The sequence below is a fragment of the Trachypithecus francoisi genome, unplaced genomic scaffold (genome assembly GCF_009764315.1).
Source record: "Trachypithecus francoisi isolate TF-2019V2 unplaced genomic scaffold, Tfra_2.0 Lachesis_group2, whole genome shotgun sequence".
NCBI lineage: Eukaryota > Metazoa > Chordata > Mammalia > Primates > Cercopithecidae > Trachypithecus > Trachypithecus francoisi.
This window is the reverse complement of record NW_022681465.1, coordinates 1,139,712-1,162,097: the sequence shown is the minus strand read 5'-3', so window position 1 is coordinate 1,162,097 and position 22,386 is coordinate 1,139,712. Positions and strand designations below refer to the sequence as shown.

Here is a 22,386-nt window from a genome sequence, read left to right as displayed (position 1 = left end):
GTTCTGGGAGGAGGCGAGCAGGAGGGTCAGAGTGGGGTAGTCTCGGGACATGGAGGCAGAGTCAGTCCGAGGCTGAAAAGGGAGAAGGGGCCTCGAGCCCAGGCCTGCAAGTGCCTCCGGAAGCTGGAAAAGGCGGGGAAGGGACCCTCCATGGAGCCTGCAGCATGAAGGCATGGCTGGCCCTTAGCCCTCCAGGGCCCATCGTGGACCTCCGGCCTCTGTGCCACAGGAGGGCACCCGTGCTGCCCTTCTAGCATGAAGTGTGTGGGGATTTGCAGAAGTCACAGGAAACCCATGCACTGCGAATCTAGGATTATTTCAAAACAAAACTTCACAGAAACATGCAAGGACAGGGCCGAGGCACCTCCGGGCAGGGTCAGGGCAGGCGCGAGTGATTTATTTAGCTATTTTATTTTATTTACTTACTTTTTGAGACAGAGTTTTGCTCTTATTGCCCAGGCTGGAGTGCAGTGGCGTGATCTCGGCTTACTGCAACCTCCATCTCCTGGGTTCAAGCAATTCTTGTGCCTCAGCCTCCCAAGTAGCTGGGATTTCAGGTGTACAGCTCCACACCCGGCTAATTTTGTATTTTTAGTAGAGATGGGGTTTCACCATGTTGGTCAGGCTGATCTCAAACTCCTGACCTCAGATGATCTGCCCGCCTCCGCCTCCCAAAGTGCTGTGATTACAGGTATGAGCCATCGCGCCCTGCCTGTTTAACCATTTTAAAACTTCCCTGGGCTCAAGTCACACCCATTGGTCAGGAGTTCATGGAGTTCAATTTCCGCTTTACTCAGGAGTTACCCTCTTTTGAAATTTTCTCTAATTCCTCATAGACTGGGGATATACCATCTCTTGACGTATTCACAGTTTCTGTGACCACCTGTTATGCCGTGGGACCCACTGCAAGGGATGCCCCCCACCCTGCCAGCAGCTGGGAGGCTGCAGGCCTCAGGTCCCAGCGGGTCGCCATCTGCCAGGAGAAACCTGATGTAGAATCAGGGCGTGAGTGTGGACACCGTCCTGAATCTCAGTGTCTCCGTGTGTGCTGAAACACTGAAATTAAAGTAGAAATTAAAGTCCATCCCTCCTACTCTACTGGTAATGAGTCCCCTCCCCATCCCCCAGGGGCAGAGGAGTTCCTCTCACTCCTGTGGAGGAAGGAATGATACTTTATTTTTCACTGCTGGTACAGAATCCGCTCTGTTTCGGGTGTTTGTTTGTTTGTTTTGAGACGGAGTTTCACTCTTGTTGCTCAGGCTAGAGTGCAATGGCACGGTCTCGGCTTACTGCAGCCTCTGCCTCCCAGGTTCAAGTGATTCTCCTGCTTCGGCCTCCCATGTAGCTGGGATTATAGGCATGTGGCACCATGCCCAGCTAATTTTTTGTATTTTTAGTACAGACGGGGTTTCACCGTGTTGGCCAGGCTGGTCTCAAACTCCCGACCTCAGATGATCTGCCAGCCTCGGTCTCCCAAAGTGCTGGGATTACAGGCGTGAGCCACTGCGCCCAGCTCAGAATTTACTCTGGTTAGAAACATCTGGGTCTGAGGTAGGACGCTCACCCCACTCAAGTGTTGTGTTTTAAGCCAATGACAGAATTTTGTTGTTAGAACATTCTTGATGTTTTACACTGTGATGACTAAGACATCACCAACCGTTCAAAGACAGACTAACAGCACCCTTAATACTGGGGTTTCTTCTGGGTATCAGTGATCTTCATCGAATGCTGGGAGGCGCTTCCTCACCATGGACAGGGTGTTAATTACTCCAGCGTAATCTTCTGCCTCCATTTCTTCTATTCCCTCTTTTAAAATTATGTTTTCTATGTTGGTTTCTCTGGGGGGAACCAGAGTAAGCTACAACCTTAACTTTTGTTGGAACAAATTTTCCAAACCGCCCCTTTGCCCTAGTGGCACAGACAGTTCACAAACACAGCCCTTTAAAAAGGTTTCCGGCCACTAAGGGGATTTCTAGAAGAGCGACCTGTAATCCTAAGTATTTACAAGACGAGGCTAACCTCCAGCGAGTGTGATGGCCCAGGGAGGGTGCCAGGCCTGTTCAAATGCTAGCTCCATAAATAAAGCAATTTCCTCCGCCCGTTTCTGAAAGTAGGAAAGGTTACATTTAAGGTTGCATTTGTTAGCATTTCAGTGTTTGCCGTCCTCAGCTACAGCATCCCTGGAAGGCCTCGGGAGACCCAGAAGTTTCTCGCCCCTTAGATCCAAACTTGAGCATCCTGGAGTCTGGGTTCCTGGGAAGTCCTCAGCTGTCCTGTAGATGTGCCATGGCCCCAGCAGCCGTGTGTCTTCTACTGCTGGGCTGGAAGTCGGGCCTCCTGGCTCTGCAGTCCGAGGCTTGGAGCCAGGTGCCTGGACCCCCCGGGGCTGCCCTCCTCCCTGTGCGGGCGGGATGTGACCAGAGGTTGGCCTCATCTGCTAGATAGAGTGCGGGCCCAGGGTCAAGACAGCTGTGGCGGGTGTGAGGCGCCCGATGCGCTGCCGGCAGGAGCGCCTGGCTCCATTTCCCACCCTTTCTCGACGGGACCGCCCCGGTGGGTGATGAACAGATTTGGGGTGGTTTGCTCATGGTGGGGACCCCTTGCCGCCTGAGAACCTGCAAAGAGAAATGACGGGCCTGTGTCAAGGAGCCCTAGTCTCGGGGAAGTGTTGCAGGGAGGCGCTCCGGGAGCCCCCGCGTGCCCGTCCAGGGAGCGCTGCTGTGTCCTCGGGTTAGTCTCCAGCCGCGTCAATGTGCCTCCGTCCTCCCCTTCACGCCTGGCATTCGCAGTGCCCGGAGCCTGACGCCCCGCGTCCGGACCTGGGGGCAGCCCTGGGTCTCGGGATCAGGCCCAGCTGAGAAAGCGGCGAAGGGGTCGCCGCTCGCACCTGTTCCCAGGGCCCCCACATCACGGCCCCTCCCTCGGGTTACCCCACAGCCTAGGCCGATTCGATCCCTCTCCGCTGGGGCCCTCGCTGGGGTCCCTGTACCCTGGGAGCCCGAGCGGCGCGCGGGCGGAGAAGCGCGGCCCAGACCCCGGGGTCCGCCCGGAGCCGCGGTAGGGGCCAGGCCGGGGCTCCCAGTGGATTCGCGGGCGCAGACGCCCGGGACCGCGTTGCCCGTCCAGCCACTTCACCTTCCAGCTCCGCCTCCTCCGCGCGGACCCCGCCCCCGTCCCGACCCCTCCCGGGTCCCCGGCCCAGCCCCCTCCAGGCTCTCCCAGCCCCTCCCCTTCCTTTCCGCGGCCCCGCCCTCTCCTCGCGGCGCGAGTTGGAGGCAGAGCCGGGTCCTGCTGCGCACGTGAGGCCCCGGCCCTGGCCACCCCTGCGATGCCGCGCGCTCCCCGCTGCCGAGCCGTGCGCTCCCTGCTGCGCAGCCGCTACCGCGAGGTGCTGCCGCTGGCCACGTTCGTGCGGCGCCTGGGGCCCGAGGGCTGGCGACTGGTGCAGCGCGGGGACCCGGCGGCTTTCCGCGCGCTGGTGGCCCAGTGCCTGGTGTGCGTGCCCTGGGACGCACGGCCGCCCCCCGCCGCCCCCTCCTTCCGCCAGGTGGGCCTCCCCAGGGTCCGTGTCCGGCGGGGGTTGAGGGCGGCCGGGGGGAACCGGCGACATGCGGAGAGCAGCGCAGGCGACTCAGAGCGCTTCCCCCGCAGGTGTCCTGCCTAAAGGAGCTGGTAGCCCGGGTGCTGCAGAGGCTATGCGAGCGCGGCGCGAGGAACGTGCTGGCCTTCGGCTTTGCACTGCTGGACGGGGCCCGCGGCGGTCCCCCGGAGGCCTTCACCACCAGCGTGCGCAGCTACCTGCCCAACACGGTGACCGACGCACTGCGCGGGAGCGGGGCGTGGGGGCTGCTGCTGCGCCGCGTGGGCGACGACGTGCTGGTTCACCTGCTGGCACGCTGCGCGCTCTTTGTGCTGGTGGCTCCCAGCTGCGCCTACCAGGTGTGCGGGACGCCGCTGTACGAGCTCTGCGCTGCCCCTCAGGGCCGGCCCGCGCCACACGCGAGTGGAACCCGAAGAGGTCTGGGATGTGAACGGGCCTGGAACCCTAGCGTCAGGGAGGCCGGGGTCCCCACGGGCCTGCCAGCCCCGGGTGCGAGGAGGCGCCGGGGCAGTGCTAGCCGAAGTCTGCCGTTGCCCAAGAGGCCCAGGCGTGGGGCTGCCCCTGAGCCGGAGCGGACGCCCTTTGGGCAGGGGTCCTGGGCCCACCCGGACAGGACGCGTGGACCGAGTGACCGTGGTTTCTGTGTGGTGTCACCTGCCAGACCTACCGAAGGAGCCACCTCTTTGGAGGGTGCGTTGTCTGGCACACGCCACTCCCACCCATCCGTGGGCCGTCAGCACCACGCGGGCCGCCCATCCACATCGCGGCCACCAAGTCCCTGGGACACGCCTTGTCCCCTGGTGTACGCCGAGACCAAGCACTTCCTCTACTCCTCAGGCGACAAGGAGCAGCTGCGGCCCTCCTTCCTACTCAACTCCCTGCGGCCCAGCCTGACTGGCGCCCGGAGGCTCGTGGAGACCATCTTTCTGGGTTCCAGGCCCTGGATGCCAGGGACTCCCCGCAGGCCGCCCCGCCTGCCCCAGCGCTACTGGCAAATGCGGCCCCTGTTTCTGGAGCTGCTTGGGAACCACGCGCAGTGCCCCTATGGGGCGCTCCTCAAGACGCACTGCCCGCTGCGGGCTGCGGTCACCCCAGCAGCCGGTGTCTGTGCTCCGGAGAAGCCCCAGGGCTCTGTGGCGGCCCCCGAGGAGGAGGACACAGACCCCCGTCGCCTGGTGCAGCTGCTTCGCCAGCATAGCAGCCCCTGGCAGGTGTACGGCTTCGTGCGGGCCTGCCTGCGGCGGCTGGTGCCCCCCGGCCTCTGGGGCTGCAGGCACAACGAACGCCGCTTCCTCAGGAACACCAAGAAGTTCATCTCTCTGGGGAAGCATGCCAAGCTCTCCCTGCAGGAGCTGAGGTGGAAGATGAGCGTGCGGGACTGTGCTTGGCTGCGCAGGAGCCCAGGTGAGGACGTGGTGGCCGTCAAGGGCCCAGGCCCCAGAGCTGAATGCAGTAGGGGGCTCAGAAAAGGGGGCAGGCAGAGCCCTGGTCCTCCAGTCTCCATCGTCACGTGGGCACACGTGGCTTCTCGCTCTGAACGTCGAGTGGACAAGGTGATCTCTGCCTCTGCTCTCCCTCCTGTTCAGTTTGCATAAACTTACAAGGTTCACCTTCACGTTTTGATGGACACACAGTTTCCAGGCACTGAGGCCAGAGCAGTGAACAGAGGAGGCTGGGCACGGCAGTGGAGCCAGATTGCCGGCAATGGGGAGAAGCGTCTGGGGAGCACAGACGCTCTGGCGAGGGTCCCTGCAGGTTACCTATAATCCCCTTCGCAATTTCAAGGATGGGAATGAGAGGTGGGGAGGAGAACCCCCTCTTCCTGGGGGTGGGAGGTAAGGGTTTTGCAGGTGCACGTGGTCAGCCAGTATGCAGGTTTGTGTTTAAGATTTAATTGTGTGTTGACAGCCAGGTGCTGTGGCTCACGCCTTAATCCCAGCACTTTGGGAGGCTGACACAGGTGGATCACCTGAGGTCAGAAGTTCAAGACCAGCCTGACCAACATGGTGAAACCCCGTCTCTACTAAAAATACAAAAAGTAGCTGGGCATGGTGGTATGTGCCTGTAGTCCCAGCTACTTGGGAGGCTGAGGCAGGAGAATCACTTGAACCCGGGAGGTGGAGGTTGCAGTGAGCTGAGATTGTGCCCTTGCATTCCAGCCTGGGTGATGAGAGTGAAAGTCTGTCTTTAAAAAAAAAAATTGTTTGTTGACTATGCCAGGACAGGGTAGAAGGAGGGAGGTACGACTGTCCTCCAGCACAGATCCTGGTCCTGTCTTTAGGTATGAAGAGGGCCACGTGGGAGCAGAGGACAGCAAATGGCTCCACCTGCTCAGGGAAGGGACCAGTGCTTGTAGGTGTTCAGGGGATGGTGCTGCTGGGCCCTGCCGTGTCCCCACCCTGTTTTTCTGGATTTGATGTTGAGGCACCTCCGCTCCAGCCTCCTTTTGGCTCCCAGTGCTCCCAGGCCCTACAGTGGCAGCCAGAAGAAGTCCCGATGTCACCTCCTCCCCACAAACTCTCGAGACATTTAGGACTTCTTGGAAGGTGACCTTCCTGCGCTCTTTTTTTTTTTTTTCTTTTAATGGTGGCAAAAGTCATATAACATGAGATTGACTCTCCTAACACGGTTTTCTGTGTACAGTGCAGAATTGCTAAGTCGGCCTAGTGTTTACAGCAGTTTGCTTGAACTGCTGCTGTGTCTTACGTGACTGGAAGTCCCTACCCATCGAACAGCAGCTGCCTGACACCTGCTGCAGCTCAGGTGGACCACGCCGAGTCAGATAACCGTCATGCAACCCATTTTTGCTTATTTGCGCTCCAGCTTCCTTCGTGGAGGAGAGTTTGAGTTCTCTGATCAGGACTCTGCCTGTCATCATTGCTGTTCTCTGATTTCAGATGAGGTCACAATGTGCCCCTGTCTCATGCAGGGTGAGTGAGGCGCGGTCCCCGGGTGTCCCTGTCACGTGCAGGGTGAGTGAGGCGCGGTCCCCGGGTGTCCCTGTCACGTGCAGGGTGAGTGAGGCGCGGTCCCCGGGTGTCCCTGTCATGCAGGGTGAGTGAGGCGCGGTCCCCGGGTGTCCCTGTCACGTGCAGGGTGAGTGAGGCGCGGTCCCCGGGTGTCCCTGTCATGCAGGGTGAGTGAGGCGCGGTCCCCGGGTGTCCCTGTCATGCAGGTGAGTGAGGCGCGGTCCCCGGGTGTCCCTGTCGTGCAGGGTGAGTAAGGCGCGGTCCCCGGGTGTCCCTGTCACGTACAGGGTGAGTGAGGCATGGTCCCCGGGTGTCCCTGTCATGTAGGGTGAGTGAGGCGCGGTCCCCGGGTGTCCCTGTCACGTGCAGGGTGAGTGAGGCACGGTCCCTCGGTGTCCCTGTCATGTGCAGGGTGAGTGAGGCGCGGTCCCCGGGTGTCCCTGTCACGTGCAGGGTGAGTGAGGCACGGTCCCTCAGTGTCCCTGTCATGTGCAGGGTGAGTGAGGCGCGGTCCCCGGGTGTCCCTGTCACGTACAGGGTGAGTGAGGCGCGGTCCCCGGCTGTCCCTGTCACGTGCAGGGTGAGTGAGGCGCGGTCCCCGGGTGTCCCTGTCATGCTGAGGCTGGACTCTGGGCTGCCTGTGTCTGCTGCCAAGTGTTGCTGGAGACATGTCAGGAAGGATTCTCTGCGGCCTGGAGGAAAGCAGGCCCCACCCCCTCACTTGTCCTGTTTTCTCCTAAGCTGCCCCTCAGCTTGGCTCCCTTGGGTGGGTGGCAACCCTTGTCACCTCATTCTGAGCACCTGCCGGTCCTTGCGTAGGCTGGGCTCTGCCTCCCGTCGCTCCCTCACGTGGATGACATCCAGCCACAGGTTGGAGTGTCTCTGTCTGTCTCCTGCTCTGAGACCTACGTGGAGGGCCGGTGTCTCTGCCGGCCTTCGTCAGACTTCTCTTTTGGGTCTTAGTTTTGAATTTCACTGACTTACCTCTAATGTTTCTATCTTTCCATTATATGCTTTCTTTTGGTTTACTCTTTCATTCCTTTTCTAACTTTTTAGTTTAGTTATTTAAGCCTTTCCCTCTAAGTGCTGCCTTAGCTGCACCCTGTGTTTTGATGTGAATTTCGACATCAGCCACTTTTAAGTATTCTTAAAATACTTAAAAGTGTTAATACGTGTTAATACTTCTTTTAAGTATTCTTACACTGTGATTTTGTTCTTTGTGCACCCTGTGTTTTGATGTGAAGTCATTTTGATATCAGTCACTTTTAAGTATTCTGTAACTTATTCTGTGATTTCTTTGAGCAGTGAGTTATTTGAACGTGGTTTATTTTCCAGATGTGTAGAGTATTTTAAGTTATCATTTTGTTATTAATTTCAAACTCAGTTGTGTGGTGGTCTGTATAATACCAATCGTGGATCTTTGCTTTGTGATGTAGTGTGTGGATGGTTTCCAGAATCATCCATTGTAGATTTGACGTCCTGTCAGTAGAGGGCATGTTCACTGTATCCAGCTTATTAAGTCCTGAGCAAAGCTTCTGTCTCCTTCTAGATGCATGAAATTCCAAGAAGGAGACCACAGTCCATCACCTGGGGAATGGGTCTGTTCATTTCTTCTTGTTTGGTGGCATTTATATGGGGCATTATTAGGTGCATGCACATGGTAGAATTTTTATCTTCCTGATGAGTGAATCTTTTGTAGACTTCTATGTCTCTAGTAATCTAGTAATTCTTTTTTTAAATTGCTCTTAGTACTGCCACATTGGACTTCATTTGATTAGTATTTTCCTGCTGTATCTGTTTTCTGCCTTATATATATATTTTTTGTTGTTGTTGAGACAGAGTCTTGCTCTGTCGCCCAGGGTGAGTGAAGTGGTGTGATCACAGGTCACTGTAACCTTTACCTCCTGGCCTGAGCCATTCTCTCACCTCAGCCTCCTGAGCAACTGGGACTACAGACACGCACCACTACACCTGGCTAATTTTAAAATGTTTTCTAGAGACAGGGTCTTGCTGTGTTGCCCAGGCTGGTCTCAAACTCTTGGACTCAAGGGATCCACCTACCTCGGCTTCCCAAAGTGCTGAATTACAGGCATAAGCCTCCATGCCTGGCCTAATTTTCAACACTTTTTTGTTCTTACAGTGTAGGTATGTCTTGTTAACAGCACGTAGGTGAATTTCCAGTCCAGTGTGACAGTTATTGTTTAGGATAACTTGATTTGTTTTCATTTTTCTGTCACTAGAGACCCGTCTGGTGCACTGTGATTCTCCATTTGCCTCTTGCGTGCCGTCGTTCCCTTGTCTCTCACTACCTCTTGGGTTGCTGTGTGCGTTTCCTGCGGAGTGTGTGTTGATCCTGTCGTTGCCTCCTGGTCACTGGGCATTTGCTTTTATTTCCCTTTGCTTAGTGTTACCCCCTGATCTTTTCATTGTCATTGTTTGCTTTTGTTTTTTGAGACAGAGTCTCACTCTGTCACCCAGGCTGGAGTGCAATGGCGCAACCTCGGCTCACTGCAACCTCTGCCTCCTGGGTTCAAGCAGTCCTCATTCCTCAACCTCATGAGTAGCTGGGATTACAGGTGCATGCCACCACGCCTGGCTAATTTTTGTATTTTTAGTAGAGATGAGGTTTCACCATGTTGGCCAAGCTTGTCTCAAACTCCTGACCTCAAGTGATCTGCCTGCCTCGGCCTCCCACAGTGCTGGGATTACAGGCGCGAGCCACCACGCCTAGCCTACCCTGATCTTTTATTTTATTTTATTTTATTTTATTTTATTTATTTTTTTTTTTTGAGACAGAGTCTCGCTCTGTTGCCCAGGCTGGAGTGCAGTGACTGGATCTCGGCTCACTGCAAGCTCCGCCTCCCAGGTTTACGCCATTCTCCTGCCTCAGCCTCCAGAGTAGCTCGGACCACAGGCGCCCGCCACCTCGCCCGGCTAGTTTTTTTGTATTTTTTAGTAGAGACGGGGTTTCACCGTGTTAGCCAGGATGGTCTCGATCTCCTGACCTCGTGATCCACCCGTCTCGGCCTCCCAAAGTGCTGGGATTACAGACTTGAGCCACCGCGCCCAGCCACCGTGATCTTTTAAAATGAAGTCTGAAACATTGCTACCCTTGTCCTGAGCAGTAAAAGCCTTAAGTGTATTTTAACTCTGGTCACCACCCCCAGCCTATATGCTATTTTCCCTGCTGACTTAGTTCTATCTTGGGTATCTTGACACCCCTACAAGGTAAGCATTATTAATATTGTTTTCCATGTTCAGTGTTTCTTTAGCTTTGTCCCTGCCCCGCTTTTCCTCCTTTGTTCCCCATCTGTCTTCTGTCTCAGGCCCGCCTTCTGGGGTCCCCTTCCTTGTCCTTTGCATGGTTCTCCTGTCTTGTTATTGCTGGTAAACCCCAGCTTTACCTGCGCTGTGGCCTCCATGGCATCTAGTGACATCCGGGACCTCTGCCTATGCACAGATGAAGATGTGGAGACTCACGAGGAGGGCGGTCGTCTTGGCCCGTGAGTGTCTGGAGCACCACGTGGCCGGCGTTCCTTAGCCAGTGAGTGACAGCAGCGTCCGCTCAGCTTGGGTTCAGCCTGGCACGTTGGGATTTGGTGGCTCCGTGGTGATGAGTTTGAAATTGCGCAAACCCACGGTCTGGTGCCAGCCCTGATGTGCTGCCTGGCGGGGGAGTGTCTGCCTCCTCCTTCTGCTTGGGAACCAGGACAAAGGATGAGGCTCCGAGCCATTGTCACCCAACAGGAGCATGACGTGAGCCACGTGGATCATTTTTAAATGTCTAGGCTGGGCGCGGTGGCTTACGCCTGTAATCCCAGCACTTTGGGAGGCCCAGGCGGATGGATCACAAGGTCAGGAGATCGAGACCAACCTGGCCAACATGGTGAAACCCCATCTCTACTAAAAACACAAAAATTAGCCGGGCATGGTGGTGGGTGCCTGTAATCCCAGCTACCTGGGAGGCTGAGATAGGAGAATCGCTTGAACCAGGGAGTTGGAAGTTGCAGTGAGCTGACATTGCGCCACTGCACTCCAGCCTGGCAACAGAGGGAGACTCTGTCTCAAAAAAAAAAAGAGAAAAAGAAAAAAAAAATTCTAGCAGCCACATTAAAAAAGTAAAAAAGAAAAGGTGAAATTAACGTAATAATAGATTTTACTGAAGCCCAGCATGTCCACAGCTCATCATTTAGGGTGTCATTGGTGGGAGCATCACTCACAGGACATGTGACATTTTTTGTGCTTTATCTGCGGGATCCTGTGTGTGGGTCCCATGTGCGGCCATCTCAGCCTGTACCTGCTGGGCTCCCCGTGGCCATGGCTGTCGTACCAGATGGTGCAGGTCTGGGATGAGGTCGCCAGGCCCTGGGTTGAGCTGGATGTGCAGTGTCCTTCTCGTTTCAGGGGTGGGCTGTGTGCCGGCTGCGGAGCACCGTCTGCGGGAGGAGATCCTGGCCAAGTTCCTGCACTGGCTGATGAGTGTGTACGTGGTTGAGCTGCTCAGGTCTTTTTTTTATGTCACGGAGACCACGTTTCAGAAGAACAGGCTCTTTTTCTACCGGAAGAGTGTCTGGAGCAAGTTACAAAGCATTGGAATCAGGTAGTGTACCCCCACGCCGGTCCTCTGCTTCTTGAAGTCCTGGAGCACCAGTCCCGGCCTCAGCGTGCGCCTGTCTCCCCTTGCCGGTGCTTCCCTGGCTGTGCGGCTCTGGGCTGGGAGCCAGGGCCCCCGTCACAGGCCTGGCCCGAGTGGATTCTGTGCTGGGCTCTGATTGCCCGGAGCTCACGTTCTGTTGCTTGTAAAATCAGGAGTTTATGCCAAGTGGTCTCTAGAGTCTGTAAGGCAGAAGTGATTTATATTGGGTAGAAACGCTACCACCAGCCTCCTTGCCCCTCCTTGGGATGTGGATCTGATTCTCTTTTTCTCTTTTTTTGGTTTTTGTTTTTTGAGATGGAGTCTTGCTCTGTTGCCCAGGCTGGAGTGCAGTGGCGTAATCTTCACTCACTGCAACCTCCACCTCCCGGGTTTAAGCGATTCTCCAGCCTCAGCCTCCTAAGTAGCTGGGATGACAGGCACCTGCCACCACGCCTGGCTAATTTTTGTATTTTTAGTAGAGACGGGCTTTTGCCATGTTGGCCAGGCTGGTCTCGAACTCCTGACCTCAGGTGATCCACCCACCTTGGCCTCCCAGAATGCTTGGTTTATAGGCTGAGCCACTGTGCCTGGCCCCCAATTCTCTTTTAATTCATGCTGTTCTGCATGAATCTTTAATCTGCTGGATTTGGGTCATGAGAGGATAAAATCCCACCCTCTTGGTGACTCACTGTGGGGAGCACCCGTGTGGGGAGCACCCGGGGTAGGAGATGTCCATCATGAGCTAACTGCTAGGTGGCTGCATTTGCATGGCTGTGAGATTTTGTCTGCAATGTCCAGCTGATGAGAGTGTGAGGGACTGTGGCAGATTCAAGCTGGATTTGCGTCAGTGAGGGACTGGAGTGCTGGGCTGGGAGACAGCAGCCTGGCTGAGCCCAGGCCATGGTATTAGCTTCTCCATGTCCCACCCGGGCTGACTGGAGGGCTTGGTGAGGACTCTTTAGTCCACAAGGTCAGGGCTTCCCCAGCTCCTCTGCACACTCGAGTCCCTGGGGGGCTTCTCACACCCCATGCCCCAAATCAGGATGTCTACAGAGGAAGCTGGCGGCAGACCACATCAGAGGTAACACAGCCTCTGGGCTGGGGCCCCTGACGTGGGGCTGGGGCCATTTCCTCCTGTATCTGGGGGAGAGTCAGGGCTTTCCCTGTGGGAACGAGTTAATACAAAAAGTGCCCTACTTAGACATTGCACATATTGAATGGTGTGTGACCCAACATGGTCATTTGACCAGTGTTTTGGAGAGAATTTAATTGGGGTGACAAGAAGGAGCAGACAGACGTGGTGGACCCCTAGACGCTCCTTGTAATGACTGGAGCTGACGTTCTGCCTGAGGGGCCTCGGAGGCCCCTCCTCCCTGGACAGGGTACTGTGCCTCTCCTGCGCTCGGCTGGGCCTGTGGCCTAGGGTCAGGGCACCAGCCCCGGAGCACCCTCGGCCCTAGCGATCATAGAGCACCAGGCCATCAGCTGCAGATGCCCAGGTCCAGGTGTGGCCACTCCAGCCCCCCACTCCCCCATGGGTGGTTTTGGGAGAAAAACGCCAATGGGCAGAGGTGTCAGGGAGCTGGTGGGCTCGCGGGAGCTGGTTCTGCTCCTTGGCTGAGCTGCCCTGAGCAGCCTCCCCTGCCCTCTCCATCGGAAGGGATGTGGCTCTTTCTGTCTGAGGGTCCTGCCTGGGGCCAGCCCTGGGCTACCCAGTGGCTATACCAGAGGGACAGGCATCCTGTGTGGAGGGGCATGAGTTCATATGGCCCTAGATGCAGCCTTGCACCCCATCCTGGGTGGCGGCCACTGGACAGGCAGTCTGGAGGTTGATCATGGGACCAGGCTCCCTGGTGCTGATGGTGGGACAGTCACCCTGGGGGTTGACCACCAGACTGTGCGTTCCTAGGGTTGACTGTAGGGCCAGGTGTCCAGGTGCCCTGCAAGTAGAGGGCTCTCGGAGGCGTCTGGCCGACGTGGGTGGACGTGGCCCCGGGCATGGCCTTCAGCATGTGCTGCCATGGGTGCCCTGAGCCCTCACTGAGTTGATGGGGGCTTGTGGCTTCCCGTGAGCTTCCTCCTAGTCTTCCCGTGGCTTCCCGTGAGCTTCCAGCATGGGTGCCTGGCTGAGCGTGTCCTGAGGGCCTCTCTGTTGCAGACAGCACTTGAAGAGGGTGCAGCTGCGGGAGCTGTCAGAAGCAGAGGCCAGGCAGCGTCGGGAAGCCAGGCCCGCCCTGCTGGCGTCCAGACTCCGCTTCCTTCCCAAGCCTGACGGGCTCCGGCCGATCGTGAACATGGACTACGTCGTGGGAGCCAGAACGTTCCGCAGAGAAAAGAGGGTGACTGTGCTTTGGTTTAGTGTCTTTTTTAAACAGAAGTGCGTTTGAGCCCCACATTTGGTATCAGCTTAGACGCAGGGCCCGGAGGAGGGGCCACGGGACCCAGCCAGGCCCATGGCACAACTTACAACCATTTGTGGGCATGGTGAGGTGGCCGAGGTGCTGGTGCCTCCAGAAAAGCAGTGTAGGGGTGTGGGGGGAGGTCCTGGGGCAGGGACAGGCTCTGAGGACCACAAGCAGTAGCTGGGCTGGGGCCTGGACGCAGCAGAGCGTGAGGTCCCAGGTTCGTGTCCTGCCGTGGTGCTCAGGCACCGGGTGCTTCCGTATGTGGGCCCAGGGACCAGGCCATGGCTGCCAGGACCCCATCGGGCTCTGAGGACCCTGGGCCCTCACCCCACGGCTCCTGCACCCCACTCCTGTGGCTGCTGTGGCTGTGGTGACCCCGTCATCTGAGGGGAGTGTGGGGTGAGGTGGACATAGGTATGGCATGAGCATCCCCGTGTGCAACACACGTGCAGCCGGGACCACGTTTCAAATAGGGTCTGGGGAAGCTGGGAGGGGTTCAAGGACCTAGGTCTGGGCGGCTGGGGACACTGGGGTGGGGCTGCTTCTCCCCTGGGTCTCTCTGGTGGGGCGGGACACCTGGCCGGGTCCACTGTCCTGACCATCTGCCGTACCGTCCCCGCCAGGCCGAGCGTCTCGCCTCGAGGGTGAAGGCACTGTTCAGTGTGCTCAACTACGAGCGGGCACGGCGCCCCGGCCTCCTGGGCGCCTCTGTGCTGGGCCTGGACGATATCCACAGGGCCTGGCGCAACTTTGTGCTGCGTGTGCGGGCCCAGGACCCGCCACCTGAGCTATACTTTGTCAAGGTGGGCACCGGGACCCCGTCAGCAGCCCTGCTGGACCTTGGGGGTGGCGACCTGATTGACACCTCATGCTGGGTGGGCCGCAGGTGACCCAGTCACTGTTGGGGACACACCCGGCACCTGGCGGGGAGGCTCTCAGCCTTTCCTGCAGCACATGGGCCCCGACTCTGCACCCCAACTGCCCCGGGCTCCTCCTCCAGGGAGGGTCCCACTGGATTCCAGTTCCCGTCAGAGAAGGAACCGTACCAGCTCAGCCACCAGGCCCCGGTGCCTTGCACCCCAGTCCTGAGCCAGGGGCCTCCTGTCCTGAGGCTCAGAGAGGGGATACAGCCCGCCCTGCCCTTGGGGTCTGGAAGGGTGGGGGTCAGAGAGAGATGGGGGGATGCGGCTGCGGCCAGGCCCTGAGGGCAGAGGTGACTTCTGAGTTGCTGGATGGCCATTGTCAGCCTCCTCGCCTTCACTCACGCAGGTGGATGTGACGGGCGCGTACGACACCATCCCCCAGGACAGGCTCATGGAGGTCATCGCCAGCATCATCAAGCCCCAGAACACGTATTGCGTGCGCCGGTATGCTGTGGTCCAGAAGGCTGCCCACGGGCACGTCCGCAAGGCCTTCAAGAGCCACGTAAGGCTCACGCGTGATACACTTGTGTCCAGGATGTGTGTCGCTGGGATATGGGTGTGTCTAGGATGCAGTCATGTCTGTGATGTGTTTCTGGGATGGAGGTATTTCCATGATTTACACGTCAGTGATATGCGTGTGTGTCTGCGATATGCACATGTGGCACATGTGTATCCGTGGTGCATGTGTCTGTGATGAGCATATTTGTGGTGTGTGTGTGTATCTGTGGCACATGGTGTCCATGGCGTGTCTGGTGTGTGTGCCTGTGGTGTGCATGAATGTGTCTGTGCTGCGTGTCTGTGACGTGCATATTTGTGGTGTGTGTGTGTATGTGTCCGTGACACGTGTGTCCATTCTGTGTCTGTGGCATGGGTGTGTGTGGCCCCTTGGCCTTCCTCCTTCCTCTTCCGGGCATGGTCCATACCATTGTCCTCACACTCTTGGGTGCTGGTTTGGTGAACTCCACATTCAGGGTCCTCCCTTCCAGCACGGGTGCCCCTGTCCTGTCACAGGGCTGGGCCTTGGAGACTGCAAGCCGGGTTTGAGAGAAGAGTAGGGACGCTGGTGGTACCTTCCTGGACCCCTGGCACCCCCAGGACCCCAGCCTGGCCTGCGCCAGCTGCATGAGAGACAGGAAGGCTGATTCAGGCCTTGCTGCCCGGGACACACTCCTCCCAGAGTGGCCGGGGGCCTTGGGGCTCAGCAGGGGTGAAAGGGGCCCTGGGCTTGGGTTCCCACCCAATGGTCCTGAGCACGCTGGAGTGGTAAGCCCGCAGAGTAGTGCCAGGCCAGGGTGCAGAGGTGAAGTGTCCCTGGAGCTTCAGTTTGGGGAAACGCGCATGTGGAAACCTGCAAGGACCTCTTTCTCTGACTTCTTGAGGCTACTGCAGCTATTTGCAAATCCCATGTATGACTCAGCAGAATTTTACACTCGTGGAAACCTGATGGCTACCACCTGCACCCAGGTGTAGAAAGTTGCCAAAGCCCAGGAGACCCCCCTCCCCGCCACCCACCCGTGCCCAGGTGTAGAAAGTCACCAGAGCCCAGGAGACCCCCCTCCCCACCACCCACCCGTGCCCAGGTGTAGAAAGTCACCAGAGCCCAGGAGACCCCCCTCCCCGCCGCCCACCCGTGCCCAGGTGTAGAAAGTCACCAGAGCCCAGGAGAACCCCCTCCCCACCATCCACCCGTGCCCAGGTGTAGAAAGTCACCAGAGCCCAGGAGACCCCCCTCCCCGCTGCAGCGGAAGCTGCCACCCCCACTGTGACCCTGGTGCCGACCTCCATGGTCTCCCTCTTCTGGTCTCCACATAAGTGAGATCAGGCGGGAGGTGGGTTTGGGGGTCCAAGTCTCAGCTGTGCTGAACGCCTCAGCTGCGTGTTCTGTCCACGTATGGCATCTGCTGTGGAACACGCCATGTGGATGTATCCTTCCTGCTGCTGTGGAGGCTCCTGGGTGCGGACTGCACGGCAGCGCTTGCTATGAGTGTTCCGGGTTCTGAGGACGTCCCAGGGGTCAGAGGCCCTCGCCTCTGGGTGAATTCCAGGAGTGGGGTTGCTGGGTCGCTGACATGCTTCATGGATATTGTGGGAGTTTCCAGGGGGGTGACAGTGACACCCCGGCTGGCTGCTTGCGAGGGTGGTGCCTCCGGTGGCCGCCGGCCTGATGGTGTCGCAGCCGCCTTGTGGGATTGTGCAGGGGGCTCTCTTGATGCTCATGTCTCCAGCCTGTTCCCGTGCTGGCCGCCCCGGGGCTCTTGCGGGAGGTGCCCGTCCATCCTGCCCTGCTCCGTGCGGGGTGCCTGCCTCCCATCGTCGGCTTGCAGGAGCTCTTTGTGTGTTCTGGTGCAAGTCTGGCATCAGATGCGTGCACTGTGAATGTCTGCGCCATGTGTGTCTTGCTTTTGTGCTCTCAAGTCAAGCCTTTTGAGGACTGGAAGTTTGTATTTCTAACACAGTTCACTAACGCAGTCCACTGACGCAGTCCACAGACGCAGTCCACAGACGCAGTCCACTGACGCAGTCCACAGACGCAGTCCACACACGCAGTCCACAAATGCAGTCCACAAACGCAGTCCACAAACGCAGTCCACTAACGCAGTCCACTTTAGCAGCTGTGTGTGGCTAAAACTGTTTGTGTTCCCTTCAGGGACTCTGTTTCCCTTGAGGTTGTGGTGACGTTGCTTCTGTGTCTCCTTTTAGAACAGCCTTTACTGTGTCAGCTTTCGAACGTAGGTGGGGGTCTGTGGAACTGGTTTTCGTGCGTGGGGTAGGTGGGGATCTGTGGAACTGGTTTTCGTGCGTGGGGTAGGTGGGGATCTGTGGACTGGTTTTTCGTGCGTGGGGTAGGTGGGGATCTGTGGAACTGGTTTTCGTGCGTGGGGTAGGTGGGGATCTGTGGAACTGGTTTTCGTGCGTGGGGTAGGTGGGGATCTGTGGAACTGGTTTTCGTGCGTGGGGTAGGTGGGGATCTGTGGAACTGGTTTTCGTGCGTGGGGTAGGTGGGGATCTGTGGAACTGGTTTTCGTGCGTGGGGTAGGTGGGGATCTGTGGAACTGGTTTTCATGCGTGGGGTAACAGAGTTGAAGGCGAGCTTTCTTCCTGGAGTGGGTCTGCAGTTGCTCTGACAGCTTTGTTGAGGAGACCACTCCTTCAGTGTATTTATAGTAAGTCAGGGTGTGGGGGCCTCTCCCGGGCTCCCCATTCTGTTCCTTCCACTCCTGGGTCATGAGGTGCCTGCAGTGGTGTGTGGCCGGTGGGCAGGACTTCCAAGCCTCCCTGTGCTTATTGGCCTGGATGTGGCCCTGGCTGGGCTCCGTCCTTGGAATTCCTCTGCGAGTTGGAGACTTTCTTTCTTTCTTTTTTTCTTTTTTTTGTAACGGAGTCTCGCTCTGTTGCCCAGGCCAGAGTGCACTGGTGCGATCTCAGCTCACTGCAGCCTCCACTTCCTGAGTTCAAGCAGTTCTCTTGCCTCAGCCTCCCAGGTAGCTGGGATTATAGGCACCCACCACCATACCGACTAATTTCTGTAATTTTAGTAGAGACAAGGTTTTTCCACGTTGGCCAGGCTGGTCTCGAACTTCTGACCTCAGGTGATCCGCCCATCTCGGCCTCCCACAGTGGTGGGATGACAGGTGTGAGCCACCACACCCGGCTGAGACTTGCTTCCTGCAGGTTCCATGAGATCTGCAGCGGTAGCTGCCTCCAGCCTTGGTGCTGACAGTCTCCGTTTCCTTCTCCAGGTCTCGCTAGGGGTCTTTCAGTTTCATGACTCTCTTCACAGAAGAGTTTCACGTGTGCTGATTTTCCGGCTGTTTCCTGCGTAATTGGTGTCTGCTGTTTATCAATGGCCTCCTTCCATTTCCTTTAGGCTTTGTTTGTTCTTTTTCCGGCTCCTTGAGGGAAAAACTTTGATTATGGACATTTGAACTTTCTTTTCTAAACAAGCATCTGAAGTAGAAATTTTCCCTCTAAAGCAAGGGTCCCCAGGCCCCTGGCCATGTACTGGCACCGGTCTGAGGCCTGAGAGGAACGGGGCGCACAGCAGGAGGCTGGTGGGGTGTGGTGAGCCAGCGTTCCCGCCTGAGCCCACCTCCTCTCAGATCAGCAGTGGCACGCGATGCTCAGAGGCGCACACCCTACTGTGAACTGTGTGAGAGAGGGATCTAGGTTGTGTGCTGCTTATGAGAATCTAATGCCTGATGATCTGAGGTGGAACCGTTTCCTCCCGAAACCATCCCCTTCCCCACTGCTATCCTGTGGAAAAATTGTCTTTCATGAAACCAGTCCCTGGTACCACAATGGCTGGGGACCCTACACTGGAGACCTGCTTCAGCAGCATCTTGCCAGTTTTGATATATTGGCTTTTCTGTATTGAGTCCAACATGATTACGGATTTCTGTGATGATTTCCACTGACCTCAGACCCATGGGCTATTTGTGGGAGTGTTACCTGCTCCGGGGTTGGGAAGGGTGCAAGGCCCCCGTGGTTACTGCCTTCCAGGTCGGTTCTCAGGGTTGAATTGTACTCGATGTGGTTTTAGCCCATGGCCCTGCCGCCAGCTTCTGGGGGCCGGGGAACATGCTAAAGCACAAAGTCGCCATGCGCCTCTTTTATGCCTCACAAGTTCAACGTCTCCTGTGTCTGTGTTAGTGTGTGCTGCATGCCTGGTCACATCCTACCTTTGGGACGCAGGGGCTTGGTGGGTCCTGTGGTAAATGGCAAGCATTCCGGGGGATTCTGCAGAACAGGAGGTGGGAGTGCCGGTCTCTCTCCCATGTCTCCAGACTCTTCTCCTGCCTGTGCTGTGGCTGCACCTGCCTCCCTGCAATTCCTCCAGCATTGGGCTAGAGAGGCCCAGGAGCTAGAGCACCACTTGTGCCACGTGACTGTGGATGGCGGTCGGTTGTGGGGTCTGATGTGTGGTGACTGTGGATGGTGGACGGTCGTGGGACGGTCGTGGGGGTCTGACATGTGGTGATTGTGGATGGCAGTTGGTCACGGGGGTCTGACGTGTGGTGATTGTGGATGGCAGTCGGTCACGGGGGTCTGACGTGTGGTGATTGTGGATGGCAGTCGGTCACGGGGGTCTGACGTGTGGTGATTGTGGATGGCAGTCGGTCACGGGGGTCTGACGTGTGGTGGCTGCAGGTGGAGTCCTAGGTGTGTCTGTAGCTGCTTTGTGTCCCCGGCCCCTCAGCTCCCCTTTCCCAAGCTCCCCGGGGGCTCCCCGGGCTTCCTCCCGTCATCGGGCTTGGCTTCAGGTCCACGTGTCCTGGTTGGAAGAAACAAGTGCCCAGCTCTGGCCAGGGTGGGCCACATTTGTGGCTCATGCCCTCTCCTCTGCCGGCAGGTCTCTACCTTGACGGACCTCCAGCCGTACATGCGACAGTTCGTGGCTCACCTACAGGAGACCAGCCCGCTGAGAGATGCCGTCGTCATTGAGCAGGTCTGGGCACTGCCCCCAGGGTTGGGCATGGACCCCAGCAGCGAGTCCTCACCTGGAGCATCACTGGGCTCATCACCAGACAGACTGTTGGCCCTGGGGGGCAGTCGGGGGAATGAGCTATGGTGGGGGCATGAGGAGCTGTGTGCCTTGGCGGAATCTAAGCTGGGCCAGGCTGTGACAGCTGGTGCATTCAGGCACCTGCTCACGTTTGACCACTTGGTGTCTCTCCAACCCCGCAGTGACTTTATTCATGATTTGCTAAACGTCTTCTCTGGCGATTTTGATCTTAAGGCCAAAGGAAAGGTGTCCCCCTCCTTTAGGAGGGCAGGCCATATTTGAGCTGCATCCCACTGAGCTGGCCCCTCAGTGCTGGGTGTGAGGCCAAGGGAAATGTGTCCCCCTTCTTAGAAGGACAGGCCGTGTTTGAGCTACGTCCCGCCAAGCTGGCCCCTCAGTGCTGGGTGTGGGTCCTTGGCTCCCAGAGTGGGGGTGGGGGTGGCGTGGGCTCCTGGGACCCAGACCCAGGGCCCGGCAGCTGGGCAGCAACTTCTGGATCACGTGTGCCATCTGGGCCACGGTGGGCTGTGTGGGTCTGAGCCCAGCTGGACACTCAGGTGGCCCAGAGGGGATGTTCTGTGTCACACACTCTGCCTAAGCCCCTGTGTGTCTGCAGAGACCTGGCCCGGCCAGCCCACGATGGCCCTGCATTCCAGCCCAGCCCATGCTTCATCACGAATACTGACCACAGAAGGGACGGAGGGTCTTGGCCACGTGGTCCTGCCTATCTCGGTACCCACCGGCTCACTCTCGTGTGTCTCTCTTCTGCTTTCCCAGAGCTCCTCCCTGAATGAGGCCAGCAGTGGCCTCTTCGACATCTTCCTACGCTTCGTGTGCCACCACGCTGTGCGCATCGGGGGCAAGTGAGTCGGGTGGCTGGGTGCCATTGCCCAGCGGGTAGTGGGCGGACTGGCAGGGCTTCTGCTCACCTTTCCCCTGCCCCTTCCCCACTGCCTTTCTCCCCGGGGCCACCAGGGTCTCCTTTTCTGGCCCCCCACCTCTCCGGCTCCTGGGCTGCAGGCGCCCGAGGCCCCGGGAACATGGCCCGGCTCGCAGCTGCTGGAGCAGAGCACATGCTACGCGAGGCCTGGAAATAGCAAGCGGGGCGTGGACTTGTTCTTTTGCGGAGGACGAGGGGTGTGGGGTGTGTCTCGGCCAGGGGTGCGGCCAAGCGTTTGAGCCTGCAGCTTGTCAGCTCCAAGTTAAAACTGACGCTGGACACCCGGCTGTCACACGCTGTATCTCTCTCTCCAGATACAAGAGGATTTTATCCGATTCTCATTCCCGTCCCTGTCGCGTGACCCCCGCAAGGGCACGGGCTCTTCTCTCTGTGGCTAGATTTCCCATCTGGCAAGTTGGGGGGTTGACCGTGTAGTTTGCTCCTCTCGGGGGCTCTGTGCTGGCCATGGGGCAGGCGGCCTGGGAGAGCTCAAACTCCTGACCTCAGGTGATCCACCCACCTTGGCCTCCTGAAGTGCTGGGATTACAGGCGTGAGCCACCACGCCTGGCCGGAAAGCCTCTTTTTAAGGTGACCACCTACAGCACTTCCCGAAAATAACAGGTCTTGTTTTTGCAATAGGCTGCAAGTGTCCCTTAGCAACAGGAGTGGGCATCCTATGGGCTCTGGGGATGGCTGAGGGTCGTGTGGCAGCCATGCCTTCTGCATGCACCTTCAGGTTCCAAGGGGCTACTCTGTTCTCACTGTTTGTCTGAAAACGCACCCTTGGTGTCCTCATTGGTTTGGAGAGTTTCTGCGTCTCGTTGGTCATGGTGAAACCAGGGGCAAGGCTGTATCGGTTGGCACACAGCTGCTACATGGAGGGGCTGTGAACCTCTCACCGTGGATAAATTCCCTGAAAAGAGAGGAGTCCAGTTAAGCATTCCTTCTGGGTCAAGTGTCTGGTTCTGTGAATAAACTCGAAGATTTAAGAAACCTTAATGAAAGAAAGCCTTGATGATTGAGAACAAGGATGTGGTCACAGCTGTGGCTGGATCTGCTTTAAGCCGGCCCAGTTCACAGTGAGAGTGGGCAGCGGGGACTGTGTGCTCAGACGTCTCGTCTGGTGTGTTTCTGAGGTGTTTGCCGGCTGAATGGTAGACGTGTCGTTGGTGTGTGGAGGTGGTGTGTATGAGGGTCTGTGTCTGGTGGTTCTGTGTGAGTGTACATATGTCCACACATGCCCTGCCCATCTCTCACCTGTGTCTTCCCGCCCCAGGTCCTACGTCCAGTGCCAGGGGATCCCGCAGGGCTCCATCCTGTCCACGCTGCTCTGCAGCCTGTGCTACGGCGACATGGAGAACAAGCTGTTTGCAGGGATACGGCGGGACGGGTGAGGCCTCCTCTTCCC

At 57.6% G+C, this 22,386-nt stretch overlaps 1 protein-coding gene across 1 annotated transcript in view; it reads left to right on the top strand.

Annotated features, from left to right (window-relative positions):
• The first annotated feature begins 3,253 nt into the window (after positions 1-3,253).
• Positions 3,254-22,386, top strand: part of TERT (telomerase reverse transcriptase) — a 35,649-nt gene continuing 16,516 nt past the window's right edge. The window contains exons 1-9 of the mRNA XM_033178722.1: positions 3,254-3,547; positions 3,652-5,005; positions 10,975-11,170; positions 13,365-13,545; positions 14,235-14,414; positions 14,881-15,036; positions 19,885-19,980; positions 20,815-20,900; positions 22,255-22,368. Of these exons, the coding sequence (XP_033034613.1) occupies positions 3,329-3,547; positions 3,652-5,005; positions 10,975-11,170; positions 13,365-13,545; positions 14,235-14,414; positions 14,881-15,036; positions 19,885-19,980; positions 20,815-20,900; positions 22,255-22,368 (2,582 nt within the window). The 5' untranslated portion in view covers positions 3,254-3,328. The remainder of the gene's footprint in view (positions 3,548-3,651; positions 5,006-10,974; positions 11,171-13,364; positions 13,546-14,234; positions 14,415-14,880; positions 15,037-19,884; positions 19,981-20,814; positions 20,901-22,254; positions 22,369-22,386) is intronic.